This window comes from Otolemur garnettii, unplaced genomic scaffold (assembly GCF_000181295.1).
Source record: "Otolemur garnettii isolate 467f Iridium unplaced genomic scaffold, OtoGar3 scaffold00153, whole genome shotgun sequence".
Lineage (NCBI taxonomy): Eukaryota > Metazoa > Chordata > Mammalia > Primates > Galagidae > Otolemur > Otolemur garnettii.
Window position 1 is genome coordinate 2,881,553 of NW_003852548.1, and position 19,458 is coordinate 2,901,010.

A 19,458-nucleotide genomic window follows, 5' to 3' on the forward strand; every position below is an offset into this window, starting at 1 on the left:
AAAAAAAAAAAAAAGAAAAGAAAAGTAGAAGGCTGGGCAGTGCCTGTGGCTCAGTGAGTAGGGTGCCAGCCTCATATAGGGAGGGTGGCGGGTTCAAACCTGGCTCCTGCCAAACTGCAACAAGAAACAAGAAAAATAGCCGGAGGTTGTGGTAGGTGCCTGTAGTCCCAGCTACTTGGGAGGCTGAGGCAAGAGAATCACTTAAGCCCAGGAATTTGAGGTTGCTGTGAGCTGATGCCACAGCACTCTACCGAAGGTGATAAAGTGAGATTTTCTCTTTTTTATTTGAGACAACCTCAAGCTGTTGCCTTGGGTAGAGTACCATGGCATCACAGCTCATAGCAACCTCCAACTCCTGGGCTCAAGCGACTCTCCTGCCTCTGCCTCCCAAGTAGCTGAGAACACAGGCACCCACCACAATGCGCAGCCATTTTTTGGTTGTAGCCGTCATTGTCAGGCCTGGGCTGGATTTGAACCTGCCAGCTCAGTTGTATGTGGCTGGTGTCTTAGCCGCTTGAGCCATAGGCGCGGAGCTAAGACTCTGTCTCTTAAAAAAAAAAAAAAAAAAACATGTAGAAGGCCACTCTGTCCAACTAAAAGTGCAAGAATTTTACCCAGGAAGCCCAGATTGACTTAAGAGATGCAACAGCCTTTATTGTTGCAGCAACACTGATGTGTGTGTAAACACACCCCATTCCCAGTTGGGGCCTACCCTCACCCATGGTACCCCTTGATTCTGATACTGGAACACTGGGGCAAAAGACAAAATCCCAAGCAGAGCTGGAGGGAGGCAAGTGGGCCAACGGTTCAACAGAGGCAGGATACCTGACTCCATCCAGATGGGGGCTGGGAACACTTGGGTTTGGGGTTCAAGATTTGGCCATGCCTTGATCTAGGTTTCAAGCTAGGGTAAGGGTCTGGAAAAGCTTTGGTCCAGGGTTCAGTATTCAGTCCTAGACCCGGACTTTCGGGCTGAGCGTAGGAGACCAGTGGGTTTCAGATCTGGGTTGGAGGGGTGTCTTGGGGTCCAGTTTGAGATTGGCTGTGGATGCTCTGATCTCAAGCCCCAGTTTGGGGCAGGATGTAGGTGGCTGAGTCCCAGGTGCAGGTCTGGGGAAGACTAGTTCTTAGGCAGTGGGGGCTGGGTGTGAGGTTTCTATTTTAAGGGCTGGGAAAGGGCTCTGGGTCCCAAGTATGGGCTAGGGGGCGGGTATTCTTCAGGTCCTGGGTACAGATCCCAGGCCTCTAGGATCCAGCCTCCTGCTCTTGTCCCAGAGCTTCTAGTAGCAGGCCCATTGGCGTCCGCTTGAGACCAATGCTCTCGATCTTGTTCTCAAGCTTGTTCTTAAGGTTGCGCAGGCGCAGCGAAGCATGCACCAGGATCACTGTAGGTGGTAACCGAGAGGAGGGGTCAGTGTATGGACCTCAGTCTGCAGCCAGTCGGGGCCCACAGAAGGGAATTGCGCAGGCAGGCCAATGGACTGGTGAGCAGCCTAGAGGTCTCTGATCCTGAAAGCGTGGCCTAATAATTCGCTTTGCAATGGGGCATGGCCAGGAAGGGTGTCCAGTAACGGGGACGTGGCCAGCGGAAGGCACTTAACACCCGGAGGGACCTGGAGAGGCAGTAGAAAGAAGCGCGTTCCCCAAAAAAGGAGAGTAAAGTCAGGGAAGGTGCTTTTAACGGGGGCGTGGCCATATCTCCGGGACTTCCCAGTTCTCAGCCAGAGAATCAGGGTGGGGCGAGCCATCGCCTTAAGCACGTCCTGTCCCTTTTCCCGGTTATCTTGGGGGGGAGGTAATAGAAACTCACAAAGCACCGGCCCGGTGATGCTGAGCAGGAAGGTGCCAGCGCCGCCCACGACCCACAGAACGAGGAGGCCGACGGCGAGCACTGTGGCCAGGCAGGAGGTGGGGTGGCTGCGGCGGCAGCGGCGTATGGCTGCGTGCGTCTCAGCTGCCCACACCAACACGCCGAGGGCCACCGCCACTACCAGTGCACTTAGGAGAGTGTGCAGCGGGCGCATGTACCTGTGGGGACAAAGGAGCTAAGCTAGCCGGGTAGAAGGGGAGAGGGCCACCCGAGAGCCCCTGGACCATCATCCACTCTATTCGGGGCCCCAGGAGCCATGGTCCTTTGGCCTGAGGAGATTCCAGCCTGACAATACTCCCACCAGCCCAGTCTCAACAGGTCCAACCTGCGGGGGAAGGGGGCGGCTTCCGACGCCTAAGACCCCTGTTGACCCCTCATGTCTTCCCTGTCAGTTCTACGTTCCTATCTTCCTGAGGTCCTCCCTTCCATTCCTCCTATCCTGCTATAGCCTGGGGCTCCCAGGGCTCCCAGGTCTTTCCTTCTGACTCTACCCACACAGGGCCCCTCTCCAGCCCCCTCCTCGCCACCAAACTTCCCCTGCAGATTCCTCTTCCAGGTCTTCTGTCTCCATATATTTCCCTCTCCCCAGGTCAGGATCTTACACCATGCCCCCTCCAGGCTCCCATTTCCCTATAGATTTTTCCCTCCATCACTGTTAGAACCCCTTCCAGTCTTGAACAGTCCCACTGTAAACTTCCAGCCCCACCCAAGTCCCTCCTCCAGATTATTCTCCCCTTTTTGGTCTCTGGCTTCCTAGCCCTGGGTCCTCCCTCTGGGCCCAACTTCCCCAGAAATTACCTGCTCTTGGCACGTTCCAGTCACAGCCAGGATCTCCCACCAAGACCTTATCCTCCATAAGTCCACCTTCCAAACCCTTCAACCTTACCATGTCCCTGTCTTCCCTAAATCCTCCAGTCTGCCTCAATCTGGTCACATCACATCAACCTCCTCAGCCCCAAAGTGCTCTCAGGCCCTCCTTATCTTACAAGCTCTACCTCCCGGCCAACTTTTCCTTCAGTTACACACTTTTCACCTTCCTCCCCGGATCTTCCTCCAGACCCACCATCCCCCTGCAGGACCTTCTTATAATCAGATTGCATTAAGTGCCCCCCTTCCAAGCTCCTCAGGCCTAACATCTCTATCTAATCCACCCTTCTTGGCCTTACATGCCCATCAGGTTACCCCTACAGATCCTTAAAGACCCCCGGGTCCCCCCGGCAGACGTCACTGGCCAACTGGCGCCTCCTTCCTCCCTCACCCGGCCAGAGCGAAACTGAAGCCCAAACAGAGAAGGTAGTTGGTTTGGTAGTAGAGGAGGTTGTTGATGACGCGGTGGCACCATCGCTGTGGGTCACAAGGATCTGGAGCCGCTAGACGCGCTGACCCCAAAACAAAGTCGTCTAAGGCGCGTAGCGGTGGCAGCCGCACCTCAGACATCCTGCCGGTCGATGTTGCTGGACCAACCAGAAGGGCAGTTGGACTACAACACCCGTTAACACCCCGCGCCACCGCGGGGCACACTGGGAGATGGAGCCTGGGCGTTGCGGCTACTAGCCTAGCGACCTAAGTGGACTGCGCAGAGACAGTAACGCACGTGACCGGAAAAGCAAATAACACGCCACACAGAAAAGCAGCAAGGCCTGCCGGGAAACAAGCTTCTGCCACTTGGCAAGGTACTGCGGCTCCTTCAAATTGCTCTCTGCCTTTGGGGGGTGCCGGCGGCTCAAGCACACAGTAACCAAAGACAAGAGAGGAGAGACCATCAGAAGGACCCAAGCGGGACTCTCCATCTTTCCCGTCAGGGTCCAGGAGGGCCACACCTCTCCTGGAAACTCCATGCCCCGCCCCTGAGGTAAAGCCATAAATGCCATTGAGGGCCTTTTATTCGCATTTATCACATCAGAGATTATCTCTTCCTGGGAAGCTTTTAAAAATACCCAGGTTGGACTAGGTCATTCCCTCTGGGTTCCTGGCCTGGCCCTTCGGGCACACAGTTATCAAGAAGTGCTTGAGGAAAGTGAGCTGTTTGTTTAGACAAAGCTCTGCTGAGTGGAAAGTGGGCACTGGCCCCCTTCATGCTTGCTGGCTGGTGGCTTCCACAGCACTGTATCCCGAAGGCTCAGCTCTGCAGTCTGCCACTTCAGGTCCCTAGCACAACTCCCAGGGTCCTTAAAAGTCGTCATCATCACAGATGTCAAGGTACACATCAAAAGCCTCTCTGTTGCAGTTTCCATCAGGAGTGAAGACATATTTGTGGAAGGTCCCATCTACGCAGATGGCTGGGGTAGGAGAGATGGGTGGTGAAATGTCAGAGGTTGTCAAAACCACACATTCCAACCCTCTCAGGTGTCCCATGGCCTAGGGTCTTCCTCCAGGCCTTTGCCCTAGTGCTATCTCCCTTACTGATGTTGAGCCACATGTTCTAGCTTTCTATGGTTCTAAAACTCTTTCCAGTCCAACTGTAGGCCTTTGCCCATGCAAAACCCCAAGCAAGGGGCTGTTCCCACTCACCAATGACAGAGTTGACGTTCTTGGAAGTATTGCGACCGAAGGCGCAGATGCAGGCTGACTCGGCAGGCACAGTGAAGCTCGCCAGGCTCCACTGAGAGTCCACGTACTGCCCAATCATAGGCCCCACCTTGCCCACACGAGCCAGCCTGCAGGCAGTACTGGCTAAGCCCAGGTGTGGTACATGGGCAGGGGGACAGGGATGCAGCAGGATGGGGCAAGGGATACTCACGCGGAGCGGCGGTTGAGGCGGGTATCCTTGAGAGCAAAGATATGGACCGTGCCCTTATCACTGGAAGCACAGAGGAAGGAAGAGTCGTGGCTGAAGTTAATGCTGAAAGACAGAACAGCAGTGATGTCCACATGTCACATGGCATGGGGTCACCAGCCCACAATATGTGCCCTGTGCTCACCAGTATAGGGTGGCAGGGTCAGTGCCTCGACGCAGCTCCACCAGTTTCTCCTTGGATTGCGTGTCAAAGAGGCGAATGAGGGTACCCTTCTGGGAGGCTGAGGCTACTACAGTGCCTGGCTGATTCAGGGACACACAGGCCACATCGCTCTGATGGGCATTAATAGTGAACGGGGCAGACGAGGTGCCAGGCTTTGTGCTTGCCAAGTCCTGGGGTAGGAGAGAGCAGTTCTAGGTGGGGGGGAGTATGATGGGGAGGGGCCAGTAGTCCACCCAGAGAGCCAACCCACCTACCTACCCACCCTTGTCCCCCAATAGCTCACCACAAGTTGTAGGCTCCCGCATTTGTGTCCTGGGAACACTAGCAATTGCTTCTCCAGGCTGGGGCAGAGGTCACAGAGCCCTAGGGTGTGAAGATGAGGCAGCACCTCAGAATGGACAGTTGGATACAGGCCAGATTTCAAGCCCCCATGATACATGTTACCCACAGAACCCTCAGCGGAGTCCAGTTCAGTTGCATGCCCCACCAGCTATGAAGGTCCCCTTCTTCCCCGTGCAGCTGTGAATTCTAGTAAGATGCTATGACAGCCCCAGGTGGCCCAGGGATCCCTGGAACACCCACCATGTCCTCACTAAGTGTTTCTTCTGCTCTGCCATCTGGGGGCACCAAGGAGTGGGACAGGGCTGAGGGTGGGGAGAGAGAGAGCTGGCTGAGGAATGGAAAGATGGGATAAACTACTAGTGTGATCATCTCTGCACACTCTCTCCCTGCCTCTTTCCCAGCTGCTTTGTGTGTGTCTTTTCTTTTTCCTCCTCATCTCTGTCCCTCTGCCCATCCACTATCTCACACCTGTACACCTATTTGGGTCCTCTCACCCTTGGGGTTGTCCCGTGTATCAAACTCAAACAGCTTCCGGGGACTGTCAGGGAAGGAGTACACATAGATGCGGTTCTTCAGCACAATCACGATCCTGTGGGCCTCACAGAACATAGGATGGTGGTGAGGGGAGGGTGGGAAGCCAAGATAGAACTAACCCTCTCACCTGCTATGGGGACCTCCTACCCTCCACCCGAGTCCTCCTCAGGCTCACTTGTCATGGCGCATGCGCACAGCCAGCACTGGCTTGGTGAAGGTGAACTCCAGCACCAGCTTGTCCTTGGAGTCCTTGCCCTCCCGGGCATCGTCCCAGATCAGCACTGCTGGGCAGGTGGGTGGGTTGTTGGGGCCAAGGTTCAGGGTGAGGGCCAGCCCTGGTGACACAGGACCCAACCCTACTCTCCATGGGACCTCAACCCACTTACTAGCCTTTCACTAAACACCCAATGTGAGTCTCACATAGCATGAACACTTATGGACATGATCCCTGAAATCATTGGTTCTAGAACTGTTATGTATAGATGAGGAAACCAAGGTTTGGGGGAGTTGAATGCCTGGCCAAGGAGCTCATAGCCTATCAGCAATCAAAAAGGGACACATATTCAGGTTTGTAACTTCCCCTCAGTAACTATTAACTATTTCTGCCTCCAGGTCCTAGTCTATACCTCCAGGAGATTATGAAAACTCTTAGGGTTCTGTGACTCACCTAAAGTGATTCCTGTCATGTCCCAGAGGGATCAACAACACCACTTAAAGCAGGAGGACATTTAAGGCTCAAGCCAAGGGGCATTGGGGAGACAGTGCCAAGGTTTTAAAACCTGTTGGTTTCATGACTTTGGATAAATCCTTTAACCTCACCAGGCTTCAGTTCCTCATGAGTACAAATGAGAATAATGATACTTCCTACCCCATAGAGTTACTGTGAGGATTAAATGAGTTAATACATGTTAAGTGCTTAGGAAAGTACCAGGTTCATGATAAGCGCTCTGTAGATAAGAACATGGCATACAGGAGGCATTCAAGAAGTTTTTTTTAAATGAAAACACCACCAGGCTTCTCAAGCTATAATCCATGACTTCCAAGCTGTAGGCCTCACTGCGTGACTATGAGGTGCTCTGACATCTTCATCTGCCAGTGCCTCAGGGTGCCTGTGGGAGGCCAGGAATCCGGGAAATCTGGGCCAAGGGCAGGATGAGGCCACTTACCTGAGATCTCTGAGAACTTGGGGCTGCTACCACCGCCCACCAGGGCCAGAAGGTTGGAGCGGTGCAGCATCTCCACCAGGCCCATGCTGCCCACCTGCTCATGGTCTGGACAGGGACCAGGGTGTCAGTGGAGGTGGGGGCCAATGCCCAAGCCCAGCCATTCTGCCCATTGCCCTTCCCCAGCAATGGCTCACCCAGGTGCCCCTTCTCCATCAATGGTTCCACATTGTAGATGCGCACACCAGTTTCCATGGCACAGCAAAAGCAGCCTAGGGGATAGAAAGAATCTGGACTGCTGCAAAGAATGTGGAGGGAAGCTGGGAGCCCATGGGCCACCTCTGACCTTCCTCTCCCTCCCTCCCAGTGGGTACAGGTGCAAGCCTCTCTCACTTTGGTCTTGGTTGAAACGTAGGCTTGTCACTCCTCGAAGTGGCTGCTGAGTCATGATCCAGGATTGCTTTCCTGGACATAAATGGGATAAAGATGGGAAGAGTCCTAGGATCTCCCCTCTTAAAATTCCTTCCCTAACGGATTTAGTCTTCCCTTTACCACTATGCTAACCACTGAATGGCAGGAATGCAAAGAAGATAAAAACGGGGAGTCTTGGGGTCTCTATTCTAAGTTCCCAAGATGCCAAACAGATTGGCACCCCACTACCCCAGTCTTTTCATATTTGGCCAACCACAGCTCCAGGTCTGCAGTGACCTTCCCCCCACCTGCTGCCTCCTTACACACTGGCCCTCACTGACTCATTAGGAAGTAATGGAAGTAGGGAGTGCTCCAGTGATATCTCAACCCAAGCCAATCTTGACCCCAATGCAGGACATGGCCAGGAACCACTCCCAACCCACTTCTTTTTTAAAAAAAAAAAATTTAATTTATTTTTGAGACCACTAAAAGAAAGTCAGCTTGAGAGCTCATCTTTTTGTTGTTGTTGTTGTTTGTTTGTTTGAGACAGAGCCTCACTTTGTCACCCTTGGTAGAGTGCCGTGGCATCATACCTTACAGCAACCTCAAACTCTTGGGCTCAAGCCATCCTCTTGCCTCAGTTTTTCATTTTTACTAGAGACAGGGTGGGGGGGTCTCACTCTTGCTCAGGCTGGTCTCAAATTCATGAGCTCAAGCGATCCACCCACCTCGGCCTCCCAGAGTGCTAGGATTATAGGCGTGAGCCACCGCGCCCAGCCTCCAACCCACTTCTTATCTTCACACCTGAACCTAGCACCCAACTCCACCTGTCAATAAATAAGGGAAAGGGTACCTCTTTTTGCACCTCCACAACTTGGCCCTGAGACTGCTATGCTTGGTCCACCACTCTCTGGAACTCTACTCCAACCTATTTGACCACCCCAGGGTCCCCTCACACCTTCCCTCTTCCCTCCTCAGAGGCTTCCAAACCCCTTGGGATGACCTCTTCTCCTACCTTGCTCATTCCCAACCAGGGCCAGCCTGGGCGTTCCTCTAGATCCTCTTTTTGCCCTCAAGGATTCTCTTATCACTGTAAAGTCCTCACCCACGAGACATCTTCCTTGTGCTCTGCTTTCCTTGATTCCAACATGACCTATCTGGACGCCCCCCCAGGAACGCCATCCCCCTAAGATTCTTCCTCTAGACTCCATCCTTTCCCCAAGACTTCTTACCTCTCAAGACCCTTGCCAAGAACAAATCATCCCAAACTCCTGCTTAAGAGGATCTCAAGTCCCCAAGATGACTGACCAGGAACCCACCCCCCAAGATTACTGCCCTAGAGCCTCCATCGTCCCTTTGAACTCTGCCCAGGCGCACCTCCTCCCCACCTAACAAGAGCCCAAATCTCCCACCATTCCCCCATGTTAACACCCTTCACCAGGCCACCTCACTCTCATTATTTGGACAGCTCCACCTTTGACCCATGCTCTGGACAGATACACCTTCAAAGACCCCTGTTTTAAACCTTCATTGCAAATGCCCGCGCCACCCGAGAACACTGTCCGGAAAGCTTCACCCCTCTCCCAAGAATGTCATACTTCTTGCAACGCTAGCACCCACTCAAGATCCCTGTCCTGAACCCCAACCTACCAAGACCCCTACTCAAAAAACCCTCCTCCAGACCCCAAGCAACCCTGGAATTGTGCTCCAGCTTATTGCCGCTGTCACCGACCTGACGTCCGCGTGTCCCCGACCCCGGCCCCACTTGTCCGTGCCGCCCGCGGCCCGGCTTTCTGACCTCCCGGGCCTTGGCGCCCGGCTCTGGTGTTTACATCAGGCCCCACTTCCGGGGGAGGGAGTCTGTGACCGGAAATGACTCATCCTGGCCGGAAAAACGCTGCCGAAGTTCTCCTTTCCTGGTTTGCCGGTCTTAGGAACATCACGAGTGAGGAGGGCCTGGGATCGGAGGGAGGTCGGCTGAGGAATCGAGAGGTGGAGAAGGAGCTCCAAGGGCAAGACTGAGGGAACTGGGGAGGGGTAAGAGAGGGGGAGAGCGCCTTCTCCCCGCAAGATGTCCGAGCCGCGGACGTCTCGGTAACCTATGGGGAGCTAGAGGGGTTAACCTCTGTGCTAACAAGATTTGGACCTCCGAGGTGGGCTAGAGTAGCCACCCCCGTTAGCAATACCGAGTCATCTCAAACTTCTAGAGGTGGTGACTCGGGAGGCTCCAGGCGAAGGCGGACCTAGAGACCTTGAAATTTGTGACTTTATCACCTTGGCCAAAGGGAATCCTGGGCTGAGATTTTGCTTTCTCCCACCCTACCTCCCAGCTCTGTTTTATTTACAAAACAAAAAATAGGGTGGGGCGCGGTGGGTGGCTCAAGTCTGTTATCCCAGCACGCTGGGAGGTGGAGCCTTGTATATCACCTGAGCTCTGGAGTTAGAGACCAGCCTAAGCAACAGTGAAACCACGTCTGAGCCAAAGAGTTTGAGGTTGCTGTGAGCTATGACGCCACGCACTCCACCTAGGGCGACAGGGTGAGATTCTGTCTCAAAAACAAAAACCCCGTAAATAGTTTTGTGTGCAGCTATTGTGTACCCATAATTAAAAATAAATGTAATTTGGGCGGCGCCTGTGGCTCAAAGGAGTAAGGCACCAGCCCCATATACCGGAGGTGGTGGGTTCGAACCCAGCCTCCGCCAAAAAAAAAAAAAAAAAAACAATAAATGAATAAATAAATAAATGTAATTTGGGGCGGTGCCTGTGGCCTAGTGAGTAGGGCGCCGGCCCCATATACCGAGGGTGGTGGGTTAGAACCCGGCCCCAGGCAAACCGCAACAACAACAAAAAAAAAAAAATAGCCAGGCGTTTTGGCGGGCGCCTGTAGTCCCAGCTACTCGGGAGGCTGAGGCAAGAGAATCGCCTAAGCCCAAGAGCTGTAGGTTGCTGAGAGCTGTGACAGTATATCACTCTACCAAAGGTGACAAAATGAGACTCTGTCTCTAAAAAAATAAAAAATAAATGTAGTTTAAAAATAGTTCTTGATGGTAAAAGATACTGTTTACTGTGAAAAAAAGCCTCCACATTGGCTCGGCACCTGTAGCTCAGCGGCTTGGGCACTGGCCACATACCTCAGGGCTGGGGGGGTTCGAATCCTGCCTGTGCCTGCCAAACAACAATGGCAACTACAACAACAACAAAAAAAAGCTGGTCGTTGTGGAGGGTGCCCGTAGTCCCAGCTACTTGGGAGGCTGAGGCAAGAAAATCGCTTGAGCCCCAGAGTTTGAGGTTGCTATGAGCTGTGATGTCATGGCATTCTACCAAAGGCAACAGTCGCAAAAAACAAACAAAAAAAGCCCCCACATTATGTATATACCGAAATTATTTTAATTAAACATTTTAAGTTTTGAGGATGGTCGCCTGTAATCCTCGCAATCTAGGAGGCTGAGAGGGGTGGATTGCTTGAGCTCACGTGTTCAAAACCAGCCTGAGCAAAAGCAAGACCCCTATCTCTACTAAAACTAGAAAAACCGATCCCAAGAGTTGGAGGTTGCTGTGAGCTATGATGCCACAGCACGCTATCCAGGGCAACAGCTGGAGACTTTGTCTCAAAAAAAGAAAAGAAAAGAAAACCCAAAACTTTCAAATTTTGAGAAAATAATAGTTTCACAGGCAGTTGTAAAGAATAATACAGTACCCTGGCATACTTTTACCAGGGTACTGACGTTGATAAAGTCCACCCATCCTTTTTCTTAAGGTGTTGTTTTGATGCTTCTTTTTTTTCATATGTTAGTATATAGGGACAACTGTTTAACACTGTTTATTGAGACAGAGTGTCAATATGTCTGTCACCCTTGGTAGAGAGAGGTGGCATCACAGCTCACAGCAACTTCAAACTCTTGAGCTTAAGTGATTCTCTTTCCTTAGCCTCCTGAGTAGCTGGGACTACAGGCACCAGCCATAACGCCTGGCTATTTTTTTGTTGTAGTTGTTATTGTTGTTTAGCAGGCCCGGGCTGGGCTCAGACCTGCCAGCCTTGGTTTATGTGGCCAGCACCCTACTCAATGAGCTACAGGCGCTAAGCCTGTTTTTTTTTTTTTTTTTTTTTTGAGACAGAGCCTCAAGCTGTCCCCCTGGGTAGAGTGCCATGGCTTCACTGCTCACAGCAACCTCCAACTCCTGGGCTCAAGCGAGTCTCCCAAGTAGCTGGGACCACAGGCGCCTGCCACAACGCCTGGCTATTTTTTGGTTGCAGCCATTATTGTTCGGCAGGCCCGGGCTGGATTCGAACTCGCCACCTTAGGTGTATGTGGCTGGTGCATTAGCCACTTGAGCCACAGGCACTGAGCCTGTTTTGTTTTTTTGATAGAGTGTGTGATACACTCTGTTGCCCTGGGTAGAGTGCCTTTGAATCATGGTAGCACACAGCAACTTCAAACTCTAGAGTTCAAGTGATCCTCCTGCCTCAGCCTCCCAAGGTCTCCAACTCCTAAGACCAGGCAATCCACACACCTCACTGTCCCCTAGTGCTAGGATTACAGGCATGAGCAACCTGCTCAGCCTAACTTAGCCTTTTTAACTGGTTCATGGTATCCTATGGTATAAATATAGAATTGTTCAGCTCTTCCCCTATTGATGACCATCTAGGTTGTTTCAGATACTGTGTTGTTAATATTCATGGACATTTCTACTTGTGAATTTTGGCCTGGAATATTTCCCTTGGCTTGACTCCACTGCTGTGTTCCTCAGCAAAGTCAATCATGTGATTTCTTCAGTCTTCACTTCAAACACCCAGACCATATTTAACTCAGTTTGGCCTCTGTTACTCTCACTTCTCTGGCACTGATCTAGGGCATTTTTTTTTTTTTTTGGAGAGACAGAGTCTCACTTTGTTGCCCTTGGTAGAGTGCCGTGGCGTCACACAGCTCACAGCAACCTCCAACTCCTGGGCTTAAGCGATTCTCTTGCCTCAGCCTCCCAAATAGCTGGGACTAAAGGCACCCACCATAATGCCTGGCTATTTTTTGGTTGCAGTTCAGCTGGGGCCGGGTTTGAACCTGCCACCCTCGGTATATGGGGCTGGGGTCCTACTCACTGAGCCACAGGCACCACCCGATCTAGGGCATTTTATATGCTTCATTCCTGTCCCCCACTTAACAGCTCTATGATACCAGTGAAAACCAGCATCCCAGCATAATGGAGGGAGTAGATCTCTTGTGATGTCTCATATTGTGTGACTTCTGGAAAATCCTACTATATGCTTGCGAAAGAGTGAATGTGCAAAAGTCAAATTAAGGTCTTCATATTATGAAAATACTTCTGGCCTGGCTTGGAGCCCGTAGCTCAATGGTTAGAGTGCCAGCCATATTCACTGAGGCTGGTGGGTTCGAACCTGGCCCGGGCCTGCTAAACAACAATGACAACAAGAACAACAAAAATAGCCAGGCATTTTGGCGGGCGCCTGTAGTCCCAGCAACTTGGGAGGCTGAGACAAGAGAATCCCTTAAGCCCATGAGTTTGAGGTTACTGTGAGCTGTGATGCCATGGCATTCTACCAAGGGCAACATAGTGAGATTCTGTCTCAAAAAAAAAAAAAAAGAAAAAGAAAATAGTTCTGGCCTCCCAGACCACCTGAGGGGATCTCAGAGACTTCCAGGAATTCCCAGACCATGCTCAGAACTACTTATCTAGTCTCTTTAAGCTTCTGGGTATAAAGGTACCAGTACACTGTCATCTCCACAGCAAGTGTGCCACACCCTTTTTACTGGAGCAAATAGGGTTAACATGTTATTTGAATTAAGAGGAGTTCCTAAGTCTTATGTTCTTTTTTACTTTGCTTTTCAAACTAGTGGTCTGGTTATATACTTAATGCTGCACATTAACAGAACAGAGATGAAGAAAGATGCTTACTTTTGTCATACAAAGTTGTTATGAGGAGGAGTTTCAGGATTGAAAAGGACAAAATTCTGATGACCTAGTAACCTGTTGAAATCCAAACTTGGATGAAAATATAGGTCCGCCACTTGGTGTCAGTTAGTCATGGAGCTGCAGCCCAGGGCTGGGGCATGGGCAATGGGGTGCGGAGGCCCAGCTGAGCTGGCCGTGGAAGCGAGACCCTACATCAGAGACGATGAAAGCAGAAGCAGTCTGGAGGTGGCGGATGGGGCAACTGGAGCCGCCTGGGATGTTCAGTCATGAAAGAAGTGCATGCAAACAGATTCAGTTGGCAGTGTCCTGCTACCTCAAATGCTGGCAATACATGGACTCAGATGGTCCCTTGAAGCAAGGGCTGTGGCCTTCACAGACTGCTGAGGAGATGGCAGCCAATCTCACAGTTCAGTCAGAATCTGGTTGTGCCAACATAGTGTCTGCAGCCCATTGCCAGGCAGAGCCCCAGCAATATGAAACAATTTGGACGAGTGCAGAATTTTCTCACTGATTGGGATTCCCAGCACAGCCGCAAAGCGATGCCTTTTTTCTTTTTTTTTTCTTTTTTTTTTTTTTTGAGATGGAGCCTCAAGCTATCCCCCTGGGTAGAGTGCCATGGCTTTACAGCTCAGAGCAACCTCCAACTCCTGGGCTCAAGTGAGTCTCCTGCCTCTGCCTCCCAAGTAGGCGCCCGCCACAACGCCTGGCCATTTTTTGGTTGCAGCCATCATTGTTGTTTGGTGGGCCCGGGCTGGGGATTCGAACCCGCCACCTTAGGTGTATGTGGCTGGCGCCTTAGCCGCTTGAGCCACAGGCGCCGAGCCGCAATGCCTTTTTTCTATCCTCTCTTTGTCTACCTCCATCTCAGCCTGGCCCAGAACAATTCCAGGAGCACAGTGGAAAGTTTTTACAGCTGCTTCCATAGAATGTTTCTGCGGAATGCTAGCCAGAAGGATGTCATTGTGCAGCTACAGACCACTCAGACCATCCGGGACATCCTGTCTAACTTCAAGCTCCAAGCATTCCTAGATAACAAGTATATCTTCCATCTCCAGGAAGACAGCTACAAATAACCTTATCTGCTACCTCCAAAATGACAACAATACTGCCCTGTGCAAAGTCCTTAACTTACATTAGGCATCCTCAAACTATGGCCCGTGGGCCACATGTGGCCCACCCAGGACATTTATCCAGCCTGCCTGGTGTTTTTGCCACCGCTGCCTGTCCTGTTTAACAGCCAACTCGTCCCGGGGCCCATAGTCTGACCCTCCAACGGTCTGAAGGACAGTGAACTGGCCCCCTGTTTAAAAAGTTTGAGGAACCCTGACTTACATATTCATCTTGATGTGCAACCTGCCAAGCCAATAGACAGTGGCAGCTCCTCTCGTGGAGAGAGCAATAGCTTAGCGCCTCCTCATGTGCCCAGCCCTATTCTACAGAATATGGCCACCCTGGAGGTCCTGCAGGAGAGCACTAAGCACGTCAAGGACGGACCTCCCTCATTCACTACCATCTGCTTCTATGCCTTTTATAACACAGAGCAACTACTGGACACTGCAGAAATCTTCCCTGATAGCAAGCTGCTTGCTGCTGGGTTTGACGACTCTTACGTAAAACTTTGGAGTTTACGATCCAAGAAGTTAAAATCAGAGCCCCATCAAGTAGATGTGTCCTGCATCCACTTGGTCTGAGATATTCTGGAAGATGAGGATGATGAGGATGACAATGCCGGCACAGAGATGAAGATACTGTGGGGACATTGTGGCCCAGTGTACAGCACGAGGTTCCTCACAGACAGCTCAGGGTTGCTATCTTGTTCTGAGGACTTGTCCATTCGATACTGGGACCTGGGAAGTTTCACCAACACTGTATCGTATCAAGGACATGCCTACCCTGTGTGGGACCTGGACATCAGCCCATACAGTCTGTACTTCACCCGTGGGTCGCACAACTGTACCGCCAGGCTGTGGTCATCTGATTGGACGTACCCGCTGAGGATATATGTAGGACACCTGGCAGATGTGTCAGATTCCACCTGAATTCAAACTACTTTAGCTACAGCCACCGCTGCAGGGGAACTCAGTGAGACTCTTCACAGGCCACCATGGCCCTGTGCTTTCTTTTGCTTTCTCTCCCAGTGATAAGTACTTGGCGTCTGCAGGCAAGGACTAGTGGTTGAAACTGTTGGGACTTGGCCTCTGGGACCCTTTATAAAGAACTGAGAGGCCACACAGACAGTATCACCAACCTCACCTTCAGTCCAGACAGCGGCTTAATCACCTCTGCCTCCATGGACAACTCAGTGCGCATCTGGGACATCAGGAACACTTATTGCAGTGTGCCTACCCACGGCTCCTCCAGCGAGCTTGTGGGCGTGTACACCAGGGCAGATGAGCAATGTCCTGAGTGTGGAGTTCAAGGCCTATAACCTTTTCCTGGTGACTAGAATTACACAAGAAAATCAGGAATATTAATTTTTTTCTTTGTTGGAATGGACTGGCATAGTGGTGGAAGGCCTCCAGTTGCAGTCCTTCCATGAGTCGAGATTGAATCACTGACTGTGAAAGAGCACTGTGCTCCCCTGTCTTCTGGGCCATCATCCCAGGCAGGTCCTCCTTCACTCAGCCCCCCAGCATCAAAGGCCTGGGTTGGGGTTGGGCTGAGGCAAGGCAATGGTGCATGGACACAAGACCTAGAATTAGGATGCTCCAGAGGCCCCATGCCATGCCCTGCACAAGTGAGCACCTTCCTATCTCTATCTCGTCTGTCTCGTCCCCTGCCCAAGGCTGGTCTGGTTAGAGGGTGGTTGCAGAGCACTCTAGAAGTGAGTGGCAGAGGCCAGTCCTTGGTGGAAGGATGTTGGGGTGGGAACTAGGAAAGGGGAGGGGATGATCCTGGCAAAATGTCTTTCCTTTTCCATAATTACAGAGAACTGGGATTTTTTATTATTGTTATTGTAATTATTATTATTATTGAGAATAAGATACCTAGCACTGGCAGAGGGGACCTTTGCTCCTTTTTTTTTAATTTCAAATTTTTATTCAGACTATAAATCTTTGTATTGAAAAAAAAATGCAATAGGCTCAGCGCCTGTGGCTCAAGTGGCTAAGGTGCCAGCCACATGCACCTGAGCTGGCGGGTTTGAATCCAGCCCGGGCCCACCAAACAACAATGATGGCTGCGACCAAAAAATAGCCAGGCATTGTGGCAGGTGCCTGTAGTCCCAGATACTTGGGAGGCAGAGGCAGGAGAATCGTTTGAGCCCAGGAGTTGGAGGTTGCTGTGAGCTGTGATGCCACAGCCCTCTACCCAGGGGGACAGCTTGAGGCTCTGTCTCAAAGAAAAAAAAAAAAAATCAGTAACCCCAAACAGAATAAACGAAGTTCCAAATCATGTAAAACCAATCACTATATTATTTAGGAATCAATATATATGATAAGAACAATAAATAGCACAGAGTAGATTAATCAAAATTCAGGATAGCAGTTAGCTCTGGAAAGAAAAATGGACAACTCAAAGGCTTTAATTGTATTAGCAAATTCTTTTTCTCAAGTGACCTAAGAGGTAAATAAACATTTATTTTTATTATCCGTCAAATAGAACACATACAAAATATTTTTGCATGTGTGAAAAACATCACAATAAATAGAAAATTATTGAAATTTGTGCATCCTTTTTCTGTGTTATTTATAACACGAGCCAGAAACTTGGGAGTCACCCTTGACTATGCTCTCACCAGCCAATCCAATTATCACTTCCTACCCTGGCTGAAGCCATCTTTGAAGCACTAAAATCTATTCCTGTCCCTTAAACCACTGCTCTAATGCAGTTTCCAAACTGCAGCCCAGGAAAACACCTTAAAACAGGATTAATTTCATCTCTCTTGCTGTAGAAGCAACAGAAAGATAAGTAAAGTGCCCGAGGCTACGGGGCCAGAAAATGGCAGAGGGAGGATTCAAATCCTGCCAGTTTTAGTTAGGAGTCAAAGTCTTACCCACCCACCATCCCACCTTGGGTGATGCTGGAAAAGGCTCAGCACTGTCTCGCATAGGGTAACCTGGGTAAAGACAGATTTATTTCAATCACCACCTCACCTCCTTTATCTAACTCCTAGTTATCCAGGAGCTCAAACCACTTCCCAACAACTGCCTTCCTAACACCACTGCACTATGAGAGCAAATCCTAGTATCTGCTCTCCCAGTACTTCATACATTTCTACTAACATACGTCCTCCACTAGACTGTGACCTCTACAAGAGCAAGGGCCTGCTTAGCCCACTGTTTACAACGCACCTTGCCCATCTTGGTTCCTTTCCCTGTCCGTTCCTCAGTGAATGATAGGTCACCAATGACAAGATCTCTATCTTTCCTTCCAACAATGGGCAATCTTGTCTCTGACCCCACCCTCAGGGCTGTGTGTGAGCCTGATAGGGGAGGAAAGAGACCAGCCCTGGCCGACCAATCCGAGATGGCCTGCTCCATGGAAAAGAATGAAAGAGATGGTAGGTACACAAGACCTTAATCCCTGGGGCCAGTGAATGGACCACAAACAAGCCCCTTCTGCCCTTGAGTTTCATTTTTATTTTTCATTTATGCATAAATATTTATGCTTAAATCTTTAATGCATAGGTTGGCTGGGCATCAGTGAGGGTGCAACTGGGGGGTGGCTACACTCAAGCACTGGGGAGCTGGGCCAGGCCCCCCAACCAGACTTCAGCTTCTCCTCTCCAGGGTGTGCTGAGCTCCATTCCCCTTGCCACAAGACAGCCAGGGGAAGAGGAAACAGCCCCAGTAGATCTACCTCCTCCTGTACCTCTAGCAACATCTTGTGTCACTTCAATCCCAGCAAGTCCTGGGCTCCAAGCATCTCCCGGAGGGGGACTGAGGGCTCAGCACAGCCTAAACTCCCTGCTTCTGTTTTTTAAATGATGTCTTCTCTCCTCACTCTGGGCCTGGGTGGAGGGCACCTGGGTTTCTACCTCTGGCATGCTGAGGCCACTAATAACAGACCAAGGCTGCCAAGCAGGACAGGGTCAGGGTAGGAGTACAAGGGCAGAGGCAGGCACGGCCAAGGCTGTGGGGCTTTCCCAGAGGCCCAGAATGGTCTCCAGAGATCCAGCTTCTGTCCTTGGTAGCACTGAGCGTTCAGAATCCTCTACGCAACAGAGACAGGGTGCTTAAAGGTACCTCTGAACCCCTAGTGTGTCGCACAGGTCATGACCATGTCCCACAAACAGAAACTCCCAAAAGTCTTCAGGTCTAACTCAGGCACCTCCCTGAGAAGTCTGTTCTACCTGGCACATCCTGTAGTTGTCTTCATACTTCTCACCATGGGTCCCCACAGCCTTGGAGCTCTCTGTGTGCTGGGCTCAAAAAACACTTGCTGGAGTGGTGCCTGTGGCTCAGGGAGTAGGGCGCCAGCTCCATATACCAGAGGTGGTGGGTTCAAACCCAGCTGTGGCCAAAAACTGCAAAAACAAACAAACAAACAAAAAAAAACACTTGCTGAGGGACAGTGCCTGTGGCTCAAAGGAGTGGGGCGCTGGCCCCATATGCCAGAGGTGGCGGGTCAAACCCAGCCCCAGCAAAAAAAAAAAAAAAACAACCACTTGCTGAATTAATGGAACTTGAGGCTGGTTCTCCTCTGAGCAGTTGCCAGATCCGGTGTTCTCAGTCTAGAATCCTCTTCCCTCTTCATTCAGCTGCATCAGTTTATTTGAACATTTGAGGGATTACTAGATGTTATTGCATTAGTGGGTTCAAGGGTCACCTCTGCCAGAAAGCTTTCTGACACTCCTCTTTGGCAACTTCTCTTCCCCAAGGCTACTGCACTTAGGGGGGCCACTCAGCCCCTAGGCCAAGATGATACCTTGAGCATAGAAACTAGACCTGATTCATCATGTCTCTGTGCTTGGCGTAAGTTGGGTTCAGGAAACACCTACAGAAGGCACCATCTCTCAGAGGAGAGACCACCTCTGGAGCAGATATGGCTGCACTTGATAACTTGGCCAAGTTATCTTTTCAGGCCTGCCAAGTCCAGAAATGAGGTTCTACAAAGTACCTCAGTTGCCATGGTAGTCAATCCCCAGGGGAGAGCCAGGGAAGGATCGGCCCCTTAAAATCTGGTGCTTGGGGATCGGCGCCTATAGCTCAACCGGCTAAGGTGCCAGCCACATACACCTAAGATGGCGGGTTCGAATCCCCAGCCCGGACCCGCCAAACAACAATGACGGCTGCAACCAAAAAATAG

General features: G+C 51.0%; 2 protein-coding genes and 1 pseudogene across 9 annotated transcripts; 1 reads left to right on the forward strand and 2 right to left on the reverse strand.

Annotated features, from left to right (window-relative positions):
• Positions 1 to 628: 628 nt before the first annotated feature.
• Positions 629 to 3,694, reverse strand: PRAF2 (PRA1 domain family member 2). Its single transcript, XM_003799660.3, has 3 exons — positions 3,129 to 3,694; positions 1,811 to 2,028; positions 629 to 1,385 (listed from the first exon to the last, which is right to left on the reverse strand). The coding sequence occupies exons 1-3, from the start codon at positions 3,305 to 3,307 to the stop codon at positions 1,246 to 1,248; spliced, it is 537 nt and encodes a 178-aa protein (XP_003799708.1). The 5' UTR covers positions 3,308 to 3,694; the 3' UTR covers positions 629 to 1,245.
• A 41-nt stretch (positions 3,695 to 3,735) lies between these two features.
• On the reverse strand, positions 3,736 to 9,109 carry WDR45 (WD repeat domain 45). 8 transcript variants are annotated; one of them, XM_023519029.1, is made up of 12 exons: positions 9,013 to 9,105; positions 8,009 to 8,107; positions 7,263 to 7,334; positions 7,067 to 7,141; positions 6,873 to 6,977; positions 5,882 to 6,041; positions 5,667 to 5,761; positions 5,114 to 5,193; positions 4,792 to 5,000; positions 4,611 to 4,712; positions 4,382 to 4,527; positions 3,736 to 4,149 (listed from the first exon to the last, which is right to left on the reverse strand). In XM_023519029.1, exons 3-12 carry the CDS (start codon positions 7,315 to 7,317, stop codon positions 4,040 to 4,042), a joined length of 1,137 nt encoding a protein of 378 aa, XP_023374797.1. In that variant the 5' UTR covers positions 7,318 to 7,334; positions 8,009 to 8,107; positions 9,013 to 9,105; the 3' UTR covers positions 3,736 to 4,039. The 8 variants fall into 8 exon arrangements, with proteins under 8 accessions (XP_023374797.1, XP_023374798.1, XP_023374794.1 ...); XM_023519030.1 differs by lacking the exon at positions 8,009 to 8,107 and adding an exon at positions 8,296 to 8,437; XM_023519026.1 differs by having other exon boundaries at positions 8,009 to 8,437.
• Positions 9,110 to 14,135: 5,026 nt separating this feature from the next.
• LOC100950353 lies at positions 14,136 to 16,207 on the forward strand (annotated as a pseudogene).
• The last annotated feature ends 3,251 nt before the right edge of the window (positions 16,208 to 19,458 follow it).